We start from the raw sequence: 27,211 nt of genomic DNA on the forward strand, positions 1-27,211 counted from the left end.
TATGTCGATACGTCGTTTTACAAAAGAAATTAACGATTGGTTTAAAGGTTTCGTGCAATTTATTTCTGTTAATAGGACAGCTTTTGATATATTTACACAAATAAAATCGTAATAACGTATGTGTTATTCTCTGTTGAGTTGAATTTTGTAAAGGAGAGCCATTGTTCTATTATTGCAGTGTTGTTTTCTTGTTTCTGAATATTCTCCTGTTGCTGTACAGTACATTGTGCAATACAGAAGGCTTCTTTAGTACGAAATCTACTACGAGGGAGATTCTATAAACAAAGTCTACATTATAGAATAGATCTGTTTTCGTAATACATTCTAGCACATAAGTTTTCGACACAGACAAATTCTACAACAAAGAACATATCTGAAGGTGAAATAAACATCCAAGATACAGCAAAGAGCAAAACGACAATGTAGACAACACCGAAACAAGATTTGCAACAAGGAAGAATTCTGCAGCAGATACAAAATGTACAACAAAGAGGAAAGCTACAACACGAACTGAGTAGAATTTACTTTTATTTGTTTATATGCATACATACACAAAGTATCTAAGAGTAACTTTACTCATAAACTAATCACAGAAGTCTTCTGTGTTTAATATATCTTGTCTTTTATCTACTTTTTTCTTTCGTGTTTTATCAACTCATCTGATATATCTAACTCGTTATTGCTTCTACTACATTTTGTCTTTCGTAAGTCGACCGTCTCTGGTGTTGTCTCTTCTCACCTGTGTTGTTTGTCTGCTGTATTAGTGATAAAAGACAATAGAAGAAACCACTTATTTCTCGCGTTATCTCTTCTTTCCTGTGACAGTTCTTGTCTCTTAAGTCGACTGAGTTTATCTGTCAATCCAATTTAAATCACGCGACATCCACAAACCTCAAAAATTCTTTTCTTCCTCGCTGTTGCAGCACAGGATACTTTTATTGTTTTCTTCAGTAGGCAGGAAGATTATTATATATTTACATATGTATCGTAAATATCTATCTGTCACATCTATTTACTTCCTAAGGCTATGATATTAACAACAATATCATAATAACATTTGGAGAGTTTCCACTCTTGACATTTTTGTTACATCGATTGTTTGATATTACTCCTATATGGCAAACACGCCAACCATAAAGTTATTATTGCATATCTCTGCTTCTTGTGTTATTAACCATATCTTTGTTCAAAGCGTAACAATTCAACTACGTATAAGCAGAAAATGAGATATTATTGCTTTAAAATATTGTTTTTTTTTTTTATTTATATATAGTTTTCTAAACTCATATTTTATTGCTCTTGTTGCAAACTGCACGCAGCAGTCCCTGCAAGATTTAAATTTTTTAAGAGAATTTTTACAAGGGAAAAATCGATAAAAGATGTTATATAAACATTTAGAATATTTTAAAATATATTATATATATATATATATATATATTCCTAATGTTCTTCATTGTTTTCACTTGATTACTTTATGCAAATCATCCATCTTGCTGCATCTTCATCTCTTCGAACATCAGGTGATAGAGTTGTAGGCGATAAAAATGATGTGTTTAAGGAACAAACCGAATGTGATCTTTGTTTGTACATCAATTTGTACTGATATAATAATAAATTTTATATATTTCATAAAATTCTTGAGTGTGCATGGATGGAACCATCATCTGATTGAAGAAAAATTGAAAGTTTGAGTGCTTAAATAATAAAAAAGTACTATAAATGAATATATTTATTACATATTTTTTTTATCAATTATAAGTTTCCACACAAGAAATCTTAAATGGAACAAATTATTATTATTATTATTATTATTATTATTAAAGTTTAAATGTATTTCTTCAAAAAAGGAAGGAATTAACTTCCGTTCTATCTTTTCAAGAGCAAGAAGATTCATAACCATCAAAAATACTTATACGAATGTTAAAAAATGAATCATTTCTAGGGGGAAAAAAAGGCATTTTCTTTATGGTCTTTGTTCAGATCTATTGATCTTCACCGAACTTTTAATTCAATTTTCTGACATTTATACTCACTGCGGGTTAGTTTCTTCTGAAGAACTACAAACCATTTGACCTCACCTAATTCGATTTTAACCCACCTTTTACAAAAGTTTAACAATGTATTTCTTAAAATACCCTAAAACCACTATATTTTATACCTTTTTGAATAACCGAAATAATTCAGTTTATCTTCAATTAAACTTCTAGAAAGCATCATTGAAGTATCCAAACCGTGAGCAACGATTAAACATATAAGAGGACAAAAATTGAAGTATAATCCATTAAAATATTTAAAAATAAGGAATTTTCTTGAAAAGTTTCCTGAATTATTGTATTTCGGATCTTTTTTATGACGTAAAATTCAGTTCTTCTTTAATTAAATCAAACTTGAACTGGAATTGAAACATTTCAGCAGCAGAAGAGGATATAAAAATTCAAATATAATTCATTAAAATTTAATAATAGGGAATTTTCCACCAAAATTTCCTGAATTTTACTGTACTTTTAATAATTCACAACTGTAAAATTCACTTTTTACTCCAATTAAACACGAGAAATACACACAACTGAAATATTCAAAATCCTATGCATCAGTTAGGGATAAAAATTCAAATATAATTCTGAAGGAATTTATATGTATGTGTATATATATATATATATACACGAATTTTTTAAAGAAAAAACTGTGGAAAAAACGTACTTCGTAAAGTTTTCCATAAAAATATTTGTGGTACTTTTCCCTTTCAACCGAAGCCTGTGAGAATTTGATGTCAGATTGATTGACTGAAGAGTCGTCGTGTTAGATTTTCGCCATCTTTAAAGAAAAGAGAAATCACAAAAAAATATATAAAAAAAAAATTCTTCAAGATATCTTCATCGATTCTCGCCTTAGGTGTTGAAGAGCAGACATTTGCCGCCAGCTATAAGGAAAGTCAAATATTTGACAATGTTGACACAACGTCGAACATTACTGTCCCAATAGGTGTGGGCTGATTTTGCTTAGTTGCTGTACTACACATGTATTTTCTTGATTAAGCTTTGACGGTATTAATTTTGTAACTAATTAACTGTTAAAAATAATTATCGAGTCAAACTGTGATTTTATTGCTGCGGTTGTTTTCCTCCATTATAATATGTATTTTTTTTATTTGAATTTTTTCGGGTTTTTTAAAGAGGTGTAGATGCTTAAAATTAATTGCTGTAAATGGCTAGATACTGCTTATTAAATTAATTATCATCCTTCAGTTGTTTTGTATATACTTAAACATTGTTTCCAACAAAGAATAGATTTATTATCTTTGTTTTTTCTGTGTTTGAAGTGCCAAAAATTATGTTTTTCGTGTTTTTTTTCTCTCTCTGCAGAAAATTGTAATCGTGTTACTGTACTTCGGTTTAACGTAATTATTGCTTCATACTATACTTTATTATGTACTCGAGTTCTCTTGTAATTCGTAAATTAAATAAGTTTTCATCTTACGTATTTTACTCTTAAATTAGTTCTCTAACTCATGTAAAAGTGGATTGCCAGTATAATAACTTGAATAATTTCGATTTAACGCTATTTTCTTCGGTGCTAAATTGAAGTGTCTGAAGTGTCTGAAACAGTAAGCGATATAAACGGATGTACAGTACAGTACATGAGTTTGCAATGCGATCGTACATTCAGCAATGCGTAGATTCGGTTAAAGCTTTACGAGGGTGGCACTGTTTGGAATGTCGCTATATCGAGGTTTTAACTGTATTTTTATGTATATACTGCATTTATTGCACTGTGTATTTGTATACGTATGCGTGTATGACCGTGTTCGATAGTGTTTGCGAGTTATTTCCGTGTTAATGTGGAAGATTCGTGTGTGTTCACATGTTTATCTGTTCGCGTGTTTGAATACCAAACAGGGAAAGTTTATAGGAAAGCATGCGTGCTGGTGTTTTCTAGTTTGTCTGTTTGTCTGTTCTGTTCGTTTATCTGAAATGTGTTTCCGTGTATGTTCGTGTTCATCCGCTTTTATGTGTATGTGGGCACTTATCTATGTGTAAACATGCTTTTTTTTTTTTTTTTTGATTGATTGGAACATTGCAATTAAAATTCCTCGTAAACGTAATTTTACACTTCAAAACCGCACTTTGATTTGTTATTTACAAGTGAAGACGTAGAAATAATTAATTTTTATTTATTTCACTGTGCAAAATTAGCTTACACGCGTACTTTTTATTAGGTTAAGAGTTATTTAATTAAAAATTTAACTTTATTTGTATCGTGAGTAATCAACTTTCAGCTGGACTTTTACAATTCTTTATCGGTAAAATGAATGAATTTACGAAATCAACTTGGATATGATAACACAATTATCTAAAAAAAAATCTGACTATTAAAATATTTCTTTTGTCGTAAAATACAGTAAAACCTGTGTAAACCGGAATAACAAAGCGCCGAATATTCTTTCAGGTTTCCGTTTTGAGCAGGGTTTTTTTTCTAACGTAGAAAATCGCTCCGTTCTGGAGAGTTTTTCCCGTTTAGGCAGGTTTGCGCTTTATTCAGGTTCCGTCTTGGACAGGTTTTACTGTATACGAATTAATTATAATGTCTTCGAGTATTCTGCGACATTTTTCCTTTGTTTTTAAGAATTTTCTTTGAGCCCATTAATTTCATTTTTCTGTAGTTTTTGGTAATTACTAAACTACGAAAAAGTTAAATTATTAATTATAATTTTTTCCTGTTTAATTAGTGATTTTTTTTGTGTATAACATTCGCCAGTTCTTAATAATTCTTTTTGTAAGGAGATTACGATGATAATTACTAGAATTCTGGTTGAAATTTCAATCTTTTTTAATGGAGAAATATGAAGAAAAGTGATTTTACTGTGTTTCTTCAAAGAAAGAAACATTTTTCTTGTGTCTTATAACAGAAATTTAATCGATCATTACCAAAGGAAATTAGCGATTTCATGCTTCTCAATATCAAAGATATAAGAAATCTCATTATTTCTTTGATGTCACCACGTGCCATCAAAGAAATTTGCCAGTTTCAAGAAGCATTATCGAACAAACAAGCCATAGCACCCATTATTATTATAAAAAATAAGAGATTTTCACATTATTAAAGAAATCATCAATTGTTCCAAACATTTTTATAAAAATTGATACATGATGATCATAGTTAAGTGTTCACAGCATTTTTAGAAAGAACTATTGGGCAAATCTCAGTCAAATTTTGTAAACATATTGTCCCGAGTATGCGGTTACGATTTTCAGGAATAAATTTTAATTCCGATTTCAGCCGCTAGGGTAAAATTGTCGCTATCATCCCCGAAATGTGTATAATACGTACGTTTCCTAACTAATTTCGGAAGTTAAGAAATGTAATAATTTTAATTTTACCTATAAGTGTTCTTCGTTGATGGACCAGTTTAACAAGTAACCACAGGATCGGGCAAAGTGAGCACCCGTTGAAGAATTCTGCGACTCCTTTTATACATCGAAATTCGTTAGAAAACGTCCTGTTGAAGTGACAGTAGCGCTAAATTTCGCCCTAGTGGCTGAAAATTCTGAAGTAAAAGATTTTACCCGAAAATCTCAGAACAATATGCATATCAAATTTGCCTGATAGTTCATTGTACACAAAGCTCTAAACACTTAATTATGATCGTCCCGCGTGTTATAGGATTCACATAAGTAAGACAAACGTAAAAATTTCTAGAATTTCCAGCAAGCAAGAAGAAATTCCAAGAGAGCAATGTAGAGGAAATTTCACACAGAATGACCATCAATAGCAGTAGAGTAGATATAATCCAAACTCGATCCATCTAATACAACTCTATTAAATCTGTCGTTTATTTTTTATTATTTTTTCCGGGGGAGCTTTTTTTTTTTATTTATTTAAGTGAACACGAAGAATTCTAAGTCATCTGACATATCCTGTCGTTATTTGCTGAAAGAGAGACGTCAGCAGTACCAAACTGCTATTACATGCGGGTAGAATTTACAGTTTATCAGGTCTGTGATTGATGTCCCTATACCCCGATGTCTTGCCGATAACTGATGTTTTATACTAGATTTTGTTAGGAGGAATTTCGCTTAGGACGTGCCTATCGCAATCCTTTGCAACGAAATGACTTCCGATAGCGTAAAGGATAATCTTTCTCATTTGCTACGCTTAAATCTTTAAATTCGATTACTTCAAATATTTTTTTGACATGTTTTTTAACCGTCTGAATGGTTTTATAAGCTTTCTTTTTACTCGTAGCGAGTATTTATTGCTTGTAAACTGAGATATGTACTTAATGCAACACTTTAATTTGTCATCTGTAGTCGTAATTTTGAGTTATAGTCGTGTTTTTTGCGCGTTATATTGAAGTTTGATAAGTGGAATTTACCGAGAACTGTTTGAGAAATTATAAAAAAAATATACCTTATCGCGTTGTTACTCACTTATTAAAGGTTACGATGGGCGAAATGCATAATTTTGCTAGTCGTTACACGCTCGTATCTTTGTCTTTGAAAGGAATTATTATCATGCCACACGTCTGTATGTTTGTCTGTTATGTTTTTGTAGTTGTTGCTCTGATTTTCAGATTAATCAAAGTATATTTTTTGTTTCAATCTGTTACTTTACTTAGTAATTGCGTAATGGGTGCAATTAAATAAGAATTTATTGGTTTAATCACGTTATTTTCACTACATGTTTCGATTTATTATTTCATTGAAACAAAAATCCAGCAGCGAGTTGCTTAACTTTCCCGGCAACATATAAAATTTTGGTGTCGCCATCTGTATAGAAATTTTCTAATTATTTTAAAATGAGAAAAAAGCTTAATTTTTAGGATAGGGTTTTATATTAAAAAGGATCGTCATTAAGTTTGGCCCTACTCGAGATATAACACGTGACTCCCCCTTTATCTCTCCACTCCGTTAACCTTTAACCACCAAAATTTAATAGCATCAATTCCTAAAGTAAATCGACTAAAGTAATGAAAAAAATTGATGATTTTATTGCTGATTTTTAATTGAGCCCTAACTTTGATTTTTACTTGCAGGTGTCAATTGAATGCCTAATGCACCGTCCACCCCAAAATGGATTCCTTTGGGTCCGACACAGCGAGGGGGACATCCTGGAGGTGGATGTTGCTGGCGATATTGGTTATGCTGTGGCTACCCAGTTTTGCTCAAGAGGAGGAAGAAAATATGGATTTTACCAAACCAGTTTACAACGCTACAATACCGGAGAATTCTGTGGGAAAGACTTACGTCATCGCCAACGAAAAAATGGGCATTTACGTTACGGATCCCACTTTAATCGTTCGTTACAAAATATCGGAAGGAGATGACAAGAGACTTTTCAAAGCAGAAGCTCGCCAAGTGGGAGATTTTTGGTTTCTTCAGATACGCACTCGAACAAGCAATCACGCCGTTCTTAACCGGGAATATCACGATCTGTACGTGTTACAGATACGTGCTAGTATCACTTCGTTGTACAGGAAATCCGTGAAACTGAAAGCGCAAACGGAAGTTTATGTAAAGATTTTAGACACCAATGACTTAAATCCTTTATTTTATCCTACGGAATATGAAGTGAACGTTGCAGAAGATACTCCTCTACATAGGAGCATCTTGCAAGTTAGTGCCTTTGATCCTGATATTGGTATCAATGGAGAGATCTACTATAGTTTGGCACAACCTACTCTCCAATTTTCTGTGCACCCAACAAGGGGCACGTTAACCTTAACTAGACCTCTCGATTATCAAAAGGAATCTTCTCACGTCTTAACAGTTCTGGCTCAAGATCGAGCACCCAAATTTCGAGCTGGTGACATCAAAGCTAGCTCGGCAACTGTGAAAGTAATAGTACTTCCAGTGAACGTTTACAGTCCTGAGATACTCGTTAGGCATTTTCCTAGTATTTTAGGTCATAGCAATGCAGACATTTATGCAATTGTCAAGGTTATCGATAAGGATCGTGGTGTTCACGGACAGATTGATAAGCTAGAGATTATCGACGGAGATCCTGATAATCATTTTAGGATAAGTGATGGCAGTAAACCTCACGAATATAATATTATTGCAGAAAGAAATCTGGATTCTCAACAGGAATTTTCATTGACGTTGAGAGCGACTGATCGTGGTTCCCCTCCGAAATCCACAACACAAAATATTAAAGTTCGACTGTCGGATTATAAAGAGAAACCTCCCGTTTTTGAGCAAAGTGACTATGAGGTAAATTATCAATTTTTAGATAAAATATCTTATCTTAATACAATATAACAGTAATTAGAGCACAGATCAAGGCTGGGCTTGATCTCTGCTCTAATGCTGACACTTAAACATTACTTGATTTGTATATTTGACCTGTAGCTGTAGCAGTCTTTCCCCCCACCAAATAACGATACACGCGAAAATATGGTGCTTTAAACTATAGACTCATAGCACGAGGTTCTGATCCAGGATCCTGATACGTGATTTAATCTGGATAAAAGATTTATGGTGATTCAGTAATCATATAATTATATTCAAAATCTATCTTTACTTCCCCTAAAATGATAGAAAAACTCTTATTTAAGCATGTGTAAATCTGTATCAAGATACCATTCACCCAACTGATGCCAAATTAACTTTAGTAAAACAAAGATGTTAATTGAATCTTCTTGTTAGGTTATTGATTTAGTTCTATCACTTCTATTCTGTTCAGATGAGGAAACTTAATTAACATTAACCTGATCAGGTATAGGTATCATCACCATAAATGAAGTATAAGATGTAATTTAAGTATGTTTATATACGTTATATTCCAGATATGAGGTCTGTAAAGTTGAGTTTATTAATTTTAAAATAGTTAAGTTTTTCTCAACTATATAGGGCCTGATTTAGACTTATATCCCAAAATTATATGAGGCCTTTTACTCTCTAACAGTAAGTATATCAGAAAGGAGTAAAAATGGTGTAAAAATTCTCTAAAACAAAAGAATAAATAAATAAATTAGCTTATTATATTTTAACACGCAAAATATTATTTAAATTAAAATATTTTTGAAAATTAAAAAGTTATAAAATATTTTTCAGCAGTAAAAAAAAAATTAATAAATAAGAAAGAAAATTCTTGCGAAATATTTAATCTGTTCTCCTCCTTTTTTTTCTTTTATAAAATAAAATATTTAAACATTTTCACCTTTCTTAATTACTTTTAATTAGTTAATTTAAAAAATTAATTAAAATATACTCTTTTATCCTTTTTTTCCCTTCCTCCCCTCTTCTTCCTTCATGTAACTGGATTTTTATTTTTTCTCATTTAAATCTAAACTAACTTTAAGAATATATTGGCTATACTTATATGTAAAGGTGGTAAAAGTTTTCTTAATTTTAATCAAAGTTTGATGGTGAGTTTCAGGGAAATAATTTTTAATTAACTTAATTAAATTCAATTAATGCCACAATGACAGAAATGTGACATCTCTCATAGAACCTCGCCTAAAGTAGAGTATAGTTATTAATCAATATATTTTTGTAGTGATAACTTCTTGGGTTATTTGATTGTTTCATGAAAAGCTTTAACTAATTAGTATAAAGCAAATATTTAATTTCATGTAATTGAATGCCTTCATTAAACATTCTTAACTATAAATAATTAACTAGCTATTTTCTTGATTGAATTTCATTTTGGTATTCATGAAAGAATATAATATTCTCCCTTTCTATTTCCTCATTAAATGCTTAAATATAATACATAAAAAAAACAATATTATATAATATTCATTGAAGCATGTTTTAACGATGAATATTTCAAGAATTTTTCTGGTTTTTACCCACGTAAAAATGAAAAATTGTATGTAACTACTTACTTTCGTAATTAATAATTTAAATATATAAGGTAATGTTTCTTTATATTAGTAAAATTGTTATTTTTATATGGAGTCGAAGCATTTTTACACAGAATAATTTTAAACGACGTTAGAATTAATCGAAAAATGATCAAATGAATATAGGCGGTTCTTTGCGTAATTTATCGGATGAACGATTTGAAAGATACAAGAATTTTTATGTAAATTAATCGATTTTAACGTTTCTGAACGGTTTAAAATTTCAAAAAATCAGTTAAATATCGGTCCAAATTTTAAATAAAATGGGTTTTAAAACGGTTTAAAATTTGAAAAATTGATATGAAAATGCAAAATATAAAATTAAAGCAATTGTTTAAGAACTTTAATGCTAATGCCACGCTAAATTTAGCAATGAACTGCCTACATTTTAAACTTTATGCAGAATTTTCCACCTTTATTATCACTAAAAATTACTATAAACATTGATATAAGTTAGTTTTGTTTATCTTAAAACTTATATTTTTATTATAAAATTAAATATAAAACGAATATATATATATAGGAAAATATTTTTAAAAAACGGTGTTTTGAATCTAAAAATTTGCCTTTAAAAATATATATTTTATTAGAAGTTTATATTTACAGAAACTTGAACTAGAAAAACTTGATGATAAAACTTTTTAGAATATAAATATAAATAAAGTAAAGTTTCCTCAAAATATTTTGGAATAAAAAATAATTCAACAAAAAATCTTCAGGGAGTTTATCAAAAACTTTTTTCAATTGTTTTTATTTTTCTAAAATATTTCATTTTATTTTATTTTGAAAAAAAAAATTAAAATTTTTAAAATAATAGAGATTAAAATAGACGTCGAAAATGATCAATAAAGCACGTTGAAACTGTGAAGAAATTCGCCATTTTGTTTTTTTTTCTTTTTAGCAAAAGTATTTACTTATAAAATTAGATATAATGAAAGAAAATAATTAAATATCTTTCGTAGGTAGAGGTAGAAGAAGTGGCACCGATAAATACTCCAATAGTTTTAGTGAAAGCAAACTTATCCAGCCGGCAAGATGCGGATATTATTTACAACATCGAAAACGGAAACGAGGAAGCAGCTTTCAGCATCAATGCTCGAACCGGATTAATGACCACTTCTAAACAATTAGACAGAGAAAGTAAAGCCTATTATTCATTAACGGTTAGTGCTGTAGACCGTGGTGTACGAGGATTACGACGTAAAGGAACCACGATAGTTAACATTCAGATCTTGGACGCTAACGATAACAATCCTTCCTTTAATTCCACCAATGAAACTGTTTACTTCGACGAAAATAGGCCCATAGGAACCATAGTTTATGTAGCGAAAGCGGTTGATCCTGATTTAGGAGAGAACGGTTTCGTTTCTTACAGTTTAGCTAATTTGAGCCCAGTACCATTTTCTATACACCCCTTTAGTGGAGAGGTGCGTACTACTGAAATTCTCGATTTTGAAACCATGAAAAGGGAATACCTATTAAAAATACGCGTGTCTGATTGGGGTAAACCTTTCAGCAGGCAAGAAGAAATGTCTCTGAAGGTTCGCTTGAAGGATATTAATGATCACAGACCGTTGTTTGAGAAGGTGGAATGTAAAGGTTACGTAAATAGCAAAGCCCCCGTTGGGACTGAAGTATTTACTTTATCCGCTATCGATTTTGATGCTGGCAGCATTGTGACTTATCGAATGTTGCCTTCTAACGATGATCCATGCTTCAGGTTGGATTCAATGTCGGGTGTTATCAGCCTCGTGTGCGATTTGAGACAGAGGCAGCTGCGTGAGAAAGTGTTGAATCTATCTGCTACGGATGGAAAACATTTTGCAGATCTCATGACCATTCCCATTACGATAATAAGTGGAAGCAAAAATTCCTTGGATAGAGCCGCTTTGGTGGAGTGTAAAGATGCAGGTATAACCGAAAAATTAAAGGAACAGATACGATTAGGAGAACTGAACAATCGCGGTGGTGTAGAAGACGTAACAGCTCCTACACCAACGCGATTCGCTGAAAATCGTTACTCTCCAGAGTTCTTATCGTTCGTTCCCCCAAAAATCTCCGTCAACGAAAGCGTGCCAGTGAAATCTCGTCTCATAACTCTACAGGCTCACGACAGAGATCGAGGTTTTAATGGGCGTGTCGTCTATGTGATTTCTAGTGGCAACGAAGATAGTTGTTTCAAAATGGATATGCACGACGGCCATCTTCGAGTGTTACGACCTCTAGACAGAGAAAGAACTTCTAAATACGTGTTGAACATCACAGCTTTCGATTTGGGGCAACCGCAGAAACATTCTTCGCGAACTTTAGTAGTGAGTTTGCTCGATGTCAATGATAATCCTCCAAAATTCGAAAAGGACGACTACAGTTTTGTGATATCCGAAAACGTGGAGAACGGAACGAGTGTCGTTAAATTGAGGGCTACTGACGACGATACTGGTAAGAATGCCGAATTTACCTTCAAACTGGATACGGACACGTCAGACTTCCATATTGATCCCATTAGTGGTGTATTAACAGTGAATGCAGCACTGGATAGAGAGAGGACAGATTTTTATAAATTGAAAGTACGTGTAACCGATTCTTCGCCCATTCAACCACTTTCTTCAACAGCTATAATCAATATCCGCATCTTGGATATTAATGACAATCCTCCATTTTTTGGTCAAAATCAATTTTGGACGAAAGTGCGCGAAGATCTTCCCGTTGGTTCCGTTGTTATGATTTTATCAGCTGAAGATCCTGATGCTGGCAAAGGTGGAATTATTCATTACGATATATCTGGAGAAATGGATGATTTCAAAATCGATTCCGAAATGGGTGTCGTCAGATTGGCTCGACCATTGGATTTTGAATCCAAACAACTCTATAATATCACAGTTAGGGCGGAAGATAGTGGTGAACCCGTGCTTTTTAGTGTTACTTCTCTGTTGATCGAGGTCGAAGACGTAAATGAAAATCTTCACGCGCCCAAATTTTCTGATTTTGTGGCATTAGGCATGGTAAGAGAGAATCAACCTGAAGGAACTTTTGTAATGAGAGTGTCTGCACACGACGACGATGGCCCAGGGATAGATAGCCAAATTACCTATTCTATACGGGATGGTGATGGAATTGGCATTTTCAGCATTGATAATCAAGGTAAGTCTAAATTTTTCATATATGAAATTCTAAAAAGTTAATTTCAAACTGAAATTCGATACTACTATATTAAACACGCAAAGGCACTGCTTATAAACTAATTATGCCATATGAAATTATAGTTTTAGCATTATATTTATAGGAAGTTTATTATAAAATTTTAATTTTTTAATTATATTTAAATAAAATTTCCAATAAAACAATCAATTTATAAGAAGAATCACAATTGCTGTATATTTATGAAAATTCTGAAATTCGTTTTTAATAGAAATTAAATTTATAAATAATTGTTTAAGATCCAAAAATTCATATTAGACAAATGGAAAATATTTCAAAAATTAAATTTCAACTCATTCGTCGATGGGATACGTCAGCATTAATAAATCAACGAAACCGTCACCCGATTGTGAAATAATAATGCATAAAATATTTAAAATAAGAATAAAAATAATATAGATTAATCAAATTATATAATATATAGTGTATCAGTGAAAATGGTATAAATATTTTACATGTAAAATACGGTTTTTATATTAAAAATTTAACTTACTTTTAAATTCAAAGCATTTTAGTCGGATTGAACTCACTCTGCTAGGTTAAAAAAATTTAAATTTAATCATTGAAAATTTAAATTAGCCAATTAGAATCGATTACGCGAAGTCACGTGATCCGTCTGTAACGTATTCGAGAAGTTATCGACTGTCGAAATCGACAAAAATTCGTTATCATCAATTTCTATTCGATAATTATCGAACGTCGCAAGTTGCAAGAAGAAAATCGCATCGTGTGAAACGATTTAACGTCAATTCCATTTACTCAGAAGAATAGAATAGAGGAAAGAAAACAAAATTAACAAATGAACATCCAACTAAGTACGAAAATTATCGTTGATTTAATCGAGTAAAAACTTAATCCGAAGTATTTTACTAGGAAATTTGATTTTGTTTTCTTTTTATCGCTCTTTTTTTTTTTTTTTTTAAACGAGGGGGGTTGTAGTAACAACCCAAATTGGATTAACGCGTACTAGGCTAGTCCATTTATTCAATTCCCCTGTCGAGTTGACAAACCGCATAGCCCATTAAAGCAAAATAGCTGGGGATCAAGCTTAATGTTATTCAGCCGCACTTGCCAACAATTAAATGTAATTTAGGCTTTTAAAGGAGCATATGATTAAGAAAGCTGCAAGAAAATGTTTTAATGTTCATCTCGATTCGTTCGTTGCTAGTGATTTTTGAAGTGGTTAATTGAAAAGCATTCTCCTTCCCTCCCCCTCCTCCACCCTTTCTCTCGCTTTCTCCTTCCTCATTTTTATCTTAAAGCTTTAATAACTTTAATAAATAAATAAATAAATTTTATACATTATTAATAAATGGGTTAATTAGATTTTTATTGTTGAATTTATGTATCTTTTTAAAATGTTTTTAGAATTATATATTTAATTTTTTTTTTAAATTAAAGCGTATATAAACGACCGTTATCTGCTTCAAGAAATTATTATTATTTTTCTTTTTTCCATTTATTTTTCTTCTACAAAATTAAATATTTTAGAAGGAATGAATGCTTTAAAATTGTATTTTTCTCGATGTTTTCTTTGAAAATTTAGTTGTTATTTTTATATTTTATATTAAAAGAATAAGATAAAACATGTATTTTTACTTTCCTGGGTGTTATACAGTATATAACAGGAAAAGTATGGCAGTCAAAAAATGACTCCAGTGCAAGAATTTTACACTTTTTGACTCAGGGGACCTTGAAACGTCGAGAAATGTAAAGAAAAATTCGGTGTTTTTTCTATATGTACGTATGTTAGTTTGTGTGGGGGGTGGCACGATTTTGTCCACCCAGTTTGAAGCTTAATAACTCCTGTGTCGTGTGACGAAAATTTCTGAAATTTTGGAGGGAGGTTTGTATATCAGAGGGATGGACGCTGTTAAATTTTGGTGGTTAAAGGTCGATGGAGTGGGGAGATAATGGGGTCGTATTTATCTCCAGTAGGGTCGGACTTAATGACGATTTTACTCGTTATTAGCATTTACAATTTGTTACAATATTTGTATTTTGTTTCGGACACTTGAAAATGGTTACAGTGTCGTGTAAACATTTTTAAAAGCACTAAAAATATTAAAAGAATTATGTGATTTTTAAAGTATTTGAAATTATATTTATATATTTCATAAATTTAATTAAGTGAATATTAGTTAAATTTTTACTTCGATATTTTTACAAATATATATATATATATTTATGTTTTAAATATTTGATTTTGAATCCTTTGAGCGTTAAAGAAATTGAAAACGGAATTAAATATTTCGTAGCAAAAATGGAAAAATTCAATAAAATTCTCCCATATTTAAAAGCATAAATCACATTTATGTACACAGTCGAACCTTCAATAACGGTCACCTCTAAATGGCAACCATTTTTCGAAGACATTACTTAAAAGGCATGTAAAATAACCCCCAAACTACGGCCATTTTTTAATGTTATCGTCAGTGTCCGTCGTTTACAGGTTTGACTCGTACGTACATAAATGTAATATCATTATATAAATATTTAAAAAAAAGGAAAAAAAAACGTAAAATAAATGCTTTTTAAAATCTTAAATCCACTTTGATTCAGGATGTTTAAATCCATTTAATATCTAATCAAAATTTTAATCCTGTTTTGATCGATTGGAAGGCAAACTTGTATTTCCTTTCATTCTATTCAAGATTTTAAGCCAATTTGAAACTTGATCCGTTTCATAAACATCTCCCCAACTAAATCACCTTTCATATAATTTTCAGTTACTTTACAAACTCGTATCGTGGTTACTGCATACAACAGGAACAGCTGCGATCAATAATCAACTTTAAAAAAATCCCTTTGCGGAAAAACATTATTAGATATTCATCCAGAAAAGGAATATCTAATAATATTTCTGTTTTATATTATTATTTTTTTGTATATAAAACAGTGTAGAAGCAGTGAGGAGGATAAGTGCCTCTATGTATGCACGCAGTTACGTTCTTCCTCACTGTTTCTTACCGTTTTATGTAAACTGAGTTCACTAGGCACGTCTAGGGCCCTTCGCATGTCCTTCAATTATATCGTTGCAGTTGTGTATAGCCACAATTAAATATTGTGTGTAATGAGACAACCGATCTTCTGTGCTTATGGGTCCTGGAAGGCCTTAATCCGTCACTGCTTGTAAATATTATTAAATATTCCCGTTTCGGATGAATACGTAATGATTATTTTCAGTTTTATACACATGAAAAAGTATAAAATAGTGTAGAAACAATGAGGGAGGAACGTGTCGACGTGTGTAAGTAGATACGTTCTTCCTCACTCTTTCGCGCTGTTTTATATAAAATATTATTAAATATTCACGTTTTTCAATGAATATTTAATAATATTTTCTTCACACATATATATTTTTTCATGTAAAATAATGTATAAAAGCGAATGAGGAACGTGACAATATATACATATGTACGCATATAAACACACCTTTTTCACTATTTCGCACTGTCTTAAATATTTAATAATGCTTATTTATATAATTTCTATATGAATATTTAAAAAGTTTACTGTTTTATATATATATATAAATATGTTTTATATAAAATAATGGATAAACAATGAGGAGGAACGTGTCTAAATATGTATATGTAGTCACGTTTCCTTTTCATGTAAACAAGTTCAAAATATTTGTTCACTGATATATAATAACATATTTTTTTTATTTTTAAATAAATTTTTATATAAAATAACGTTTAAACTTGTGTAAAAATATATTTTTAAGCAAATAATAACGGTATTTAATTTTTTTTTTTCCGGTGCTTGTTACATACGCTTATTAGTTAAATTCGCTTATGTAAAATTTACAAGTTGTGAAAAATTAATTCGATTTTTATGGTAAATTTATTTATAATTAAAATTTTACACTCGTCTCGAATGTCTTTTTTTAATTTTTTTAAATAAAAGTAATTCCATTTTTATATTTTTTTGCATTTTATTCGGACTATGATGCGGTTACAAATAATCATTCATTTATTTTCTTTGCGGCTTTAGCTGTTAATTTTTTATATTAAATTATTTTTTAATATATTTAAAAATATTTTAAAAAATAAAATTTATATTTAATTTTATAATTTTTTAAAAAATATATAAAAAAATTAATTAAATATATTAATTTTTCACGTCAAAAAATCAGTTATTTCAATACAAGTAAGTGTATAAAAGTAGTAAATTAACAAATAAAAAATTAAAATTTATACAATATTTTTCTTTAATTTTATAAATAATTTTGTTTATTAAAATGGTTTAATGAAATTTTGTGAAATTTCATGTAGAAAATTTACGAATTTTTAAATGTAATTTGTGAAATTCGCAAAAGAGGGATTGTGTTTTGCTGTATAGAATTAGTGAAATTCGAGGCGAAATCTGTGAAGCGTGGAACGGGATTGATGAAATTTGGAGAAGAATTAATGAAATTTTGAAACGAAAATAGTGAAATTTGAAGCCGAATTAATGAAATTTGAGATTTTATTCGCGAGAATTCGAATGAAGTATCGGAGAGGACTGGTGTGAAATTTGATAAAAGTAAAGAATTTTAGTGAAATTTGAAGTGAAATTAATGAAGTTCGTTATCGGATGTAAATAATTAAATAAAATTTCAAAGTATAAATAGGAGAAATTCAAGTTTAAATTAATTTTTTTCAAATGCGATTTTATAAGAGAAAATTAGTTATTTATGCATATGATAACCATTGTCATGAAGTGATATATATATATTTATCATAAATAAATAAATATAAAATGAAGAAAAAAAGAAATGTTATAACGGATTTGAAATTGGAATTTTACAGGAAATGAAAACGTTTTAAAAATTCATAAAATTTTCTCCAAACCTTTCTTACAAATTCATAAACTTTCACGCATTTCCCATTATGAAGATTTAAGAAGTTATTTTTTTTTCTGTTTCTTCTTTCATATTTCTGAGAAATTTAAAGGTTAAAAAATAATTTCGAACCTCACTAAAGGAATTTCTAAACATCTAAAATATATTTCATAACGAAGAAGAAGAGCAAGAGCAAGATGACGATGAGGATGAGAAGTACAGTACATTTATTTAGTGTTATCTTTAAAACTTTCTCTCTCACTTTCTATGCTAAAATTACACTTTAAGCTCGTTAATTTAGTCCAATCTTATTAATAAATCGCATTGAAATCATTAACTAACGTGCTTCTTGACGGTAAATACGTACAAAGATACGCTTCCCACGTGACTTTTTATAACTTCTATTTAAGTCTGTAGCATAAAACCCTTAGCAGAATTTTATGTAAGTATATTTGCATAATTATTCATCTAGTAGCGTGTAGATGCTGCTCGATGACGATAAATAATACGAAAAGGTATGACTTTTTGCAACCCCATCACATTTATAACCTTATGATTCATTAGTTAACGAAGACCTTAGAATAATTTTAGAGTTTTATTTTAGTATAATTATCGTAGACAGAAGCTTGTATAGGGCCTATGATTAGAGGTGCAACGTGAGTAAGGAGATGTTCACACGATAAAAACGGGTTTATAAATATCAACTCTTATCTAACTTAATGGCGATTCTCAGATGACTTCATGTGTGTAAATTCCACGTTTCCTTTAAAAAATAATCAATAGAATATATTATTTTCCGTGGAAAAATATACTTTTAATTTTAAATGTGGAAGGTGAATTTAATGAGATTTAAGTGTTTTAAAGCCTTTCATTTGTTTTACTTGAATAGTGTTGTTGTTATTTTATGGATTATCTGGAACAATTTGATTTCGTTCTTCTTCCTGCTATTTTTAGAAAGTTCGACACTCTTATAAATTTATTTATTATTGTTATGAAACCTGTTATTTTTTTCATTGTTCGGAGGAAAAAAGTCAATTTTTCTTTTTTTTTGCTGAATTTTTTCGTGTAACTTGTTTATTTTCTTTGTTCTCCATTGTTTTTTAAAGTGCACCTTACATTAAATTTAGAATAGGTTACTTAATAGGAAATTAAGACTTTTATGCCATTAAAAAAAAAAAGCTGAATAAAGTAGCAAAAATTTCATTTATTTAGCTAAAATAGCAGAAATTAAAAAAAGATAATAAGGAATTACAGAAGTATCTTTTATGCAAATTAGCGTAAGTAGCGAGTTTTCTCGTGTGTATGACCCAAAAGAAAGTGTTATAAATAGCTGAAATGTGGTATAAATCTTTGGTACCACGTGATTAAATGCCAAATATAGAAGAAAAAGGAAAAAAAATCAATAGAAAGGAACCGTTTGATAATGTCGAAAATAGCCAAAATGTCAATAAACAGGAACTGTGTAAAAGTGTCAAAAAAATAGCAAAAGCCAATAAATATCAAACGTCAAAATAGTAAGTGTTTGTAAAGTGTCAATAAGTTTGAAAAATATCAATTTGCTATTTCTGGCATTTGCTATTTATTGGCTTTTTTTTTTTTTTCTTCTTTTTAGTGGATCAATTTCGATCGATTTTTTTTAAAATTCCAAATACAAAAAAAGAAAATTGGTTGAAAAATGGAGAGAGAGAGTTTCATAGCGTATTTACAATATCTCTTCGACATTTCCAAGTAACAGACAGACAAACAGATGGGAGCAAACTTCAACTCTTTGTAGGAAAAAGAAGAAAGGCACTTCATTTACTCGACGTTTTGGTAGTTTAAAAACAGTCGACAAGCAGCTACTCTTATACGAAATTGGAATTCTTTTAAAACTTCTCTTAAGAGTTGATGGGGGTGATAAAAGTTTTCTCAATTAGAAGAAGAATTCCCACCTCCCGACTGACTTTTTACGTCTGGAAAATTAAGGTTTAAGAGATGACCTTGTTCGCGGATTAAATTCTCTTCCCGACGTTTCCATAGCAACCGTGAAAAAGGGGGGGGGGTTGTTAATTTTGCCGGCGTAAAGGTTTATTAGCAGTTGGTGTGAATGATTTGCGGTTCCTGCGGTCTCCTCTGCACTCGCTGCCTCTTAAATCTGCTCCTGCGATCGACTTTAAAGATAAATTAGATTATTTAAAAGTTAAGCATCGAGAATGGCTTCCGACGGGGGGGGTTAGGAGAGAGAGTTTTAAAAATGCAAAAGGATCGTTGTTGCTCTTCCCTTTCCACTTAGATTCCCAAAATATTTTTATAAATAATTTATATAAGTGATGTGGGGTTTCTAAATATTCAAAATCTCTATCTCTGTCTCGCTCTTCAATTGTCTAAATTCCTTCTCCTGTTTATATTTATGAGGCTTAAATAAGTCTAGAATGTAACGTAATTAGCTGTGTTTAAATGATTCATGTGTAATGCTAAGTAAAGTGGATGCGAATGAGACTTAAAGAATTTAAATTTATGAAAAAGTTTGGTTTTTTTGGTGTTTATAAATTGCCTTTTATGGGTTCGAAGCTTTGTTTGATGAGAACACGTGCGAATATACAAGCGAAACACAAGAGCACGCGCAAATATGCAAGCGAACAGAAATAGAACACATGAAAACATACAAAGGAACATAAACGCATACATAAAGAGCATGTACTGTACAAGTATTTTAAATTTTATTTTGTGTGTACGTTGCGTGTCACAGTCGATTATATATAACAATATTTGTTTAAAATATGTAAATCGAGAAGGCATTTAGTCACTTTTTAAAGTTTCTCTGACTTAAATATGCTATGTAAGATGTATGATGGGGGAACACGCCGCGTCATCTCCTCGATAGCCAAAATTCTTAATAACTTCCGCTTCCGGTTCTGATGGCTGTAAAAATCAATATATGTCATTGCGTGAAAAATGAGCGAAATTTTTTTTCCGATTAATTTCTTTTTTTTAACATTAAGTCATCTTTTCGAGCGTAGTTTATAAAACACAAGCACACACGCACGCACGTATATAAGCATACAAATACAAACACAAACACATGAACAAACACGCCAGAAACACACACAAATTCGTCAACATAAACATAAAAATACAGGAACACGAATAAACACAGAAAGCAACGTGAATGTAGGAACGTTTGTAAACACAAAAGCTAACAAAAACACACACAAAAGTATTGTATACTGAGAAACACAACACAGAAACACACACAAATAAATACCAAACATACAAGGAAGACAAATACGCCACTTTGCTGTTTAAATTAAAAGTTGTCAAATAATTAATTCTAATTTGTCGTGAAATTCACTCGATTTTCATTTAAGAAATTTTTATTTACGTATTTATCGATAATGCTAAACAATTTCAGTAAGAAATCGCGTGAATTTCACGCTTTGTTTGGTCGATATTAAATCAAAGTTCAATATACTACGAATTGAATTTCTTGTTAGAATAGAGGTTGAGGGGGAAGGAAAACTGATTCAACTATTGTCGGAAATCGGGAAATTTCATTTATTTTTTTATTTATTTATTAATTTATTTTTCTTAGAAAATAAAATTATTATTTACTAATAAATTGAAAAAGTTTTAGAAATTAATTTCCTTTTTTTTTTCTTCTTTTCGAGAGGGTTTTTGTAATGATTACTCGCCTTTATTTCACGCTTTCTTGGTTATAAATGGATGAAAATGTGTGAAATTTGATAAAATTTGGTAAAATATTTTACCGAATTTTGTTTCTTTTCGTTTATTATTTTTGTACGATTTTTTTCCCTTCTTTCCCCTCTTACAAAAGGCGAAAACTTTGAAATTTGGGATCGAAAATTGCAGTAAAAAACATGGAATGGTCATTAGTGAAGTGATGTGAAAAAAAATACTTCATTCTTCTTCGTGTTCTATTGTTATTTATTTATTTATTCTCTTAATTAGCTAACTTATTGCTATTTTTTTTAAATAGAATTTTATAGATCAATTGATTCATCAGATCAGTCGGAGGATTCCCCTTTTAAAGTCTCGATGATCCTTTATTTCGATTTTTCGAAGAATTTTTCAGCTTGTTTATATCTAATTTTCTCACTTCTCTGTTAGTCCGATATCTTTGATAAGGTCTTCAATAGAGGAACTTTGCCATTGTCCATTGACTCTCTCACTCGAATCCAATTTCTGTGCACTACTGACATTGGTTTTTTCCCAAAATTTCGGCTCTCAGACCTCACATCTACACATAAAATCTAAAAAAAGGGGGGAACCTAACTAAAATCTGGCAACAGCTGCCATTGATGACACAAGATTTCTGTTGGCACAATAGGGAATTACAATTGAATTTCTTCTATTAAGCTGGAATGAATCTGAAAATAGTTTACCTTTTTTTTTTTTTGAAAAAAAAATTAAGTTTAGAGGAAATTTTTAATAAATTTTTAATGTTGAAAAGAAGAATTTTTCATGGTAATTCATCATTTTCACTTATTTTAATTAAAAGTTGAAAACATTAATTATATTCCGCTTCAGTTTCAGGTGAGGGTGCCAACAACAAAAATGATAAATAATCGAATTTCGAAAACAAAATATTTTATTACTATTGTTGTTTTAAAATAATTAAGGTAGAAATTTATTAAAATTACTTTATATAATTTACGTTTAAACCGAAATTTCTTCAGGCGATATCGTTCTTGGTGATTAAAATCGTCGTTTAAAAACCGTACAGACAGGCGAACTAACGCTAAACGGCGTCATTTTTATTTTATTTTATTTTATTTTTTTTGAGGGATTTAGGGATAGAATTTGCACAGACAATCTTACTGACAGAAAAAATCGGCGATATTTTTATCTTAGATAAATTGGTTTCGATAATTTTTAGGGTTTTTAAGCTCTGAAATGGATCTGTTTGAAGTATTTCTGAAGAAAAAAACCCGTGGTAAATCTTGTTGTTTCACTCTAAAAATAAGGAAATAAGCGTTAAAAATTTATTAAAATATCAAAAAATAATGAAATTTCATCTTTGGTTTCATTATTCATTCAAGAATTGCTTGAAGAAATTAGTTTAATCCATGAAAATCAGTGAAGAAATGTTAGTAATTCAACATTTGTAAGTGATTCTCTCACTTGTTAAATTGGATCCAGATGAAAAAGTATTGGATAGGAATTCTTAAAATAGAATATTTAGTAATAAAAATAAGTCAATAATTATGTATAAAAATCTTTTTTTTTTGTTTTATTTTCGTTTAATTTCTTTTAATTTTCAATTCAATTTATGCCTAATTCTATTAATTCTTGTTCATCGTTTCAGTGTTTTCGATACGTAAATTAATTAATTAATTCAATTGAAAGCCTGTCTTTAACCGTTTCCATAGAAAAAGGAATAAATTAAAAGTTGTCTTTTATTCATTACCTGCAATGCCTAATGATTGGTCTCCCTTAATTTGTGCTTATTTACATTGTTCCTATCAGAATAGGCATGAACTGAATGAAGAAGTAGATTTGAGCGTTGTAAACGCAACTGTTCAATTTATATTAATATCAGAATTTAAGAAAATAATAATTAAAATAGGCATGGTTCCTTGACAAAATGAATTAAGGCATTGTTAACAAATAGGCAGAGCTCTGTGCCATATAACTTTTTGCTTGTTAAATTTTGAAGTAAAGGAACTAACATTTTAATATACATTTACTTGTTTTTAGAGCAAATTAGCAAATTTATACACGTTTAAACACGTTTAGAAGTAAGATAACAGCTTTATACAAGTTTAAACTCGTATTAAGAGTGAAAGTAGCAAGTTTATACAAGTTTAAACACGTTTCTGAGTAAAATAGTAAGTTTATACATGTTCTTTTTTTTAAAGTGCTTTAAAACAATCCATTTTAAAGGTTATAGACTTTTAAAAAGATTAAATATCAACGGATCTAAAATCTATTTGCTCCTCCAAAACAAAAGTATGGCTTGTTCTTTTCGTCAGTAAGCTTTTCTGTACAATCGCTATCGTCAAACTTAAAAGTTCAGAACAGAAATGTCGCTTTTATCCGTTAGTAAATCTGTCTGTACGAATGCTTCACCTAAATGTACTGTACATAGGAATTTCAATTTTATATTTGTAATTCTGTCTGTTTGTACGCTTATCTGTTCACTTGTGATAGTTGTTACCTTGTGCAAATTGTTTGTTGGTACCTCCTTGTTTTCTGTTGGCTAATGCTTATTCCTCGGTACGTGCCTATTCATTTTAATGCCTTAATCCATTCCTTCATTTATTAATTTAATGCCTATTTTAATTATATTCGGAGAATATTGAATCTATATCCGTTCCTAACACGAAACGATGCCATAATGTTATTTGCAATGCCTAATTTCGTGCCTACTTAATCGGAAAGAAAAGAACTCGAAGAGGCACCGAAAATCCAACAAATTCGAGCGTCAATATTATCCAAAATTATTGTTTTAATTAATTCTAAATGGAAACTTTTGGTGGGATTCATTTGGCATTTATTTTCAGTTACGTGTTCCTTTAATATGTAAATAAAATTCAAAGAATAATAAGATATGCAAACGAGATAATACTTAAAATACCTATGAGAAAATATTGAAATTATACAAAATTAAATTTGTTTATTAAATTACTCTTTATTCTTCTTCTTCGTCCTTTTCTAAAGTTTGAGAAAATCCAGCGAAACATCGTTAAGAAAGTTGCATGAAATTTATTAAAATGCTTCATCTTATCTTAATTTCCCATCCACATTTAGAAAATTTAATAGAAAACAATTAAAATATATATTTAAAAAAATAATGGCTTAGTTTTAATTTAATTACATTCAGTGTAATAGGAAACAATGACAATTTCGTGAAATATCCTTTCATTAAACGCGCAGCAATGGACAATGAAACGGTAATTTAGAGAAGAGAATTGTTTAGAATGAGATTGTATTCAATAGAATCACTGTTTAGTACATAAAATGCACATTTTTAAACATAATTATGAGCCTATTCGCACTTAGAAACAAAAATTTTCCTTTCGAAATGGAGAAATTCGGCAATCTGATTCGGAACTCGAACCCGTAATCACATGCTCTTTTTTAACCATACTTTAAACTTAATATTATTTCTGACTAAATGTGTAAACATAGGCCTATATTATTATAATTATGAGCTTAATCGCACATAACTATGTTTACTTCTCTCTCTCGGACAAGAATTCGCTGTATGAAATACAGGAATTCGAACCCGAAAGGCATGCGTAAGGATCCTTTTCCAGCTTTAAACTACATTAAATTTGATTTCTTTTACTATACAGTGAGTGGAATCTGTCCAAAACGGAAACCTTCCAAACCAGAACAAATATTCGATGTCTTACGTGTCCGTTTTTCACAGGTTTCGCTGTATTTATGTATTTGCTATCGCAATTATGAGGTTGATCACGTATATCAATGAAACACGAGAATCCACTGCACGAAATGGAAACATAAAAGAATACGTAGTGGGACGCGAACCCGCAATCACACGAGTTATTAATTAAATTTAAAATATAGCTAAATTTCGATTATTTTAACTACGTTAATTTAATATTTTCGTTTTTTTTTAAACTGTGAATCGCCATCCTTGCTAATTAACCTCAATAATAATTATAATTTCTTTAAAATTAATGTTTTGGATGATTTTTCTGCACGTTTTCTGCGCTCACATTCCTTGAAGATTGCCATTAAAAATCTAAATCAATATTAGTTAACGGCTCGAAAATAGTTTAGTGTAAAACAGATTTTTTCACTTAAACATGTTAACATTAAAAATAATTAAATAAAGACACGGAAAATACTTAAAAATTAAAAATTAGGTTGGAGGGGGAAAACTGAAATTTCTTACAAGTAAGTACCTTGAGTCTCGCTTAATTTATTGCATTTTTCTGAAAAATCTGAATTAAATTTTTTTAAAATACTTCCCCCTTAAAAAAAAGGAAGAATTTAATGTTGAAGTAGTTAGTAAAAGAATTTTTTTACTTACTTTTTTATTGCATAATGTCGAGATTTAGTTGATGGAAGAGGGAAGGAGAAATAGGAATTGTCCCTTGACTTCTTTCCCCCCTCCTGCAGGCTGTAACAAAGTAGTAAGTTAACAGTCGAGACAGCCGTAAACTCGAACATCAATTTTATCCCGTAAATCTTTAAACGTTATACAAGGTGAGACTCAATATGTCGTCTTGGGAACATGTTTAAAGTCCACATGGGACTTTCTAATGTCAACTACTGTTTCTCTATGGTATACTTCTATCTAACCTAATCTGTATACCCCAAAACATAACTTTTGTAATAAATTCGGCGTTATAAAACTTGCATTAAAATATCGTCTTGGTGTTCTTTTACGTGTTTATCTTTTGAATATTTTTATTCCTTAATTATTTAAGGAAGTGTCTGAGTGAATTTCGAGTGTCGTTATTGTTGTCGGTTTATGTTCATCTAAATAAAAATTTAATGTTACAGGTATTTGCATAATGTTGTATGTGTGAATTGCGTAATGTTGTGTGTGTGAATTGCATAATGTTGTTTATATTCGCTACAACTTCATACTACCAGTAGCATGAATTGCATACATAGGTTTGCATTCACTACAACTTCATACTACCAATAGCACGAATTGCATACATAGGTTTGCATTCACTACAACTTCATATTACCAGTAGCATGAATTGCATAGATAGGTTGGCATTCACTACAACTTGATACTACCAGTAGCATGAATTGCATACATAGGTTTGCATTCACTACAACTTGATACTACCAGTAGCATGAATTATATAGATAGATTTGCATTCACTAGAACTTTATGGCAATTCATGCAAATTGTACTGTTGAATTCCAGCGAATGCTGTCGTCTCTATACAATGCATGCAAATTGTATTATTGAGTCGCCTGCATTCACCAAAATTTGATACTACAATTTGCATGAACGATATAGAGACATTATCATTAACTAGAATTAATTAATTTTACACACACGAATTGAACAATATTAACTACAGAAAAATTGACCATGCCTTTTTCTACTATTGCATACTATTATATATAACACTAACAATGTTCAAAATGATTGCATAACGTCATAAACATATTTACATTAACCGCAAAACATTAAAAACTCAATTAAAAATTAGAAAATTAAAAAAAAAAAATAATCATAATAATTAAACACAATAAATTTTCGAAAGCATCACACTAATTACTTAATTAAAATTAAAATAAACTCAATTTTAAAAACGACATCAATGCAGAAATTAATAATTAACATAACGAATTGATATTGGATCTTCTTAATTATAGAAGATTCATAAATTATACAAAGG

At 30.2% G+C, this 27,211-nt stretch overlaps 1 protein-coding gene across 1 annotated transcript in view; it reads left to right on the forward strand.

Moving 5' to 3' along the window:
- LOC136987822 (fat-like cadherin-related tumor suppressor homolog) overlaps positions 1-27,211 on the forward strand; it is a 254,157-nt gene that overhangs the window by 49,273 nt on the left and 177,673 nt on the right. Inside the window, 2 exon segments of the mRNA XM_067285564.1 lie at positions 7,034-8,210; positions 10,810-12,988. Coding sequence (XP_067141665.1) covers positions 7,071-8,210; positions 10,810-12,988 — 3,319 coding nt within the window. The 5' untranslated portion in view covers positions 7,034-7,070.

This window comes from Centruroides vittatus, unplaced genomic scaffold (genome assembly GCF_030686945.1).
Source record: "Centruroides vittatus isolate TY-2023 unplaced genomic scaffold, ASM3068694v2 scaffold_2802, whole genome shotgun sequence".
NCBI lineage: Eukaryota > Metazoa > Arthropoda > Arachnida > Scorpiones > Buthidae > Centruroides > Centruroides vittatus.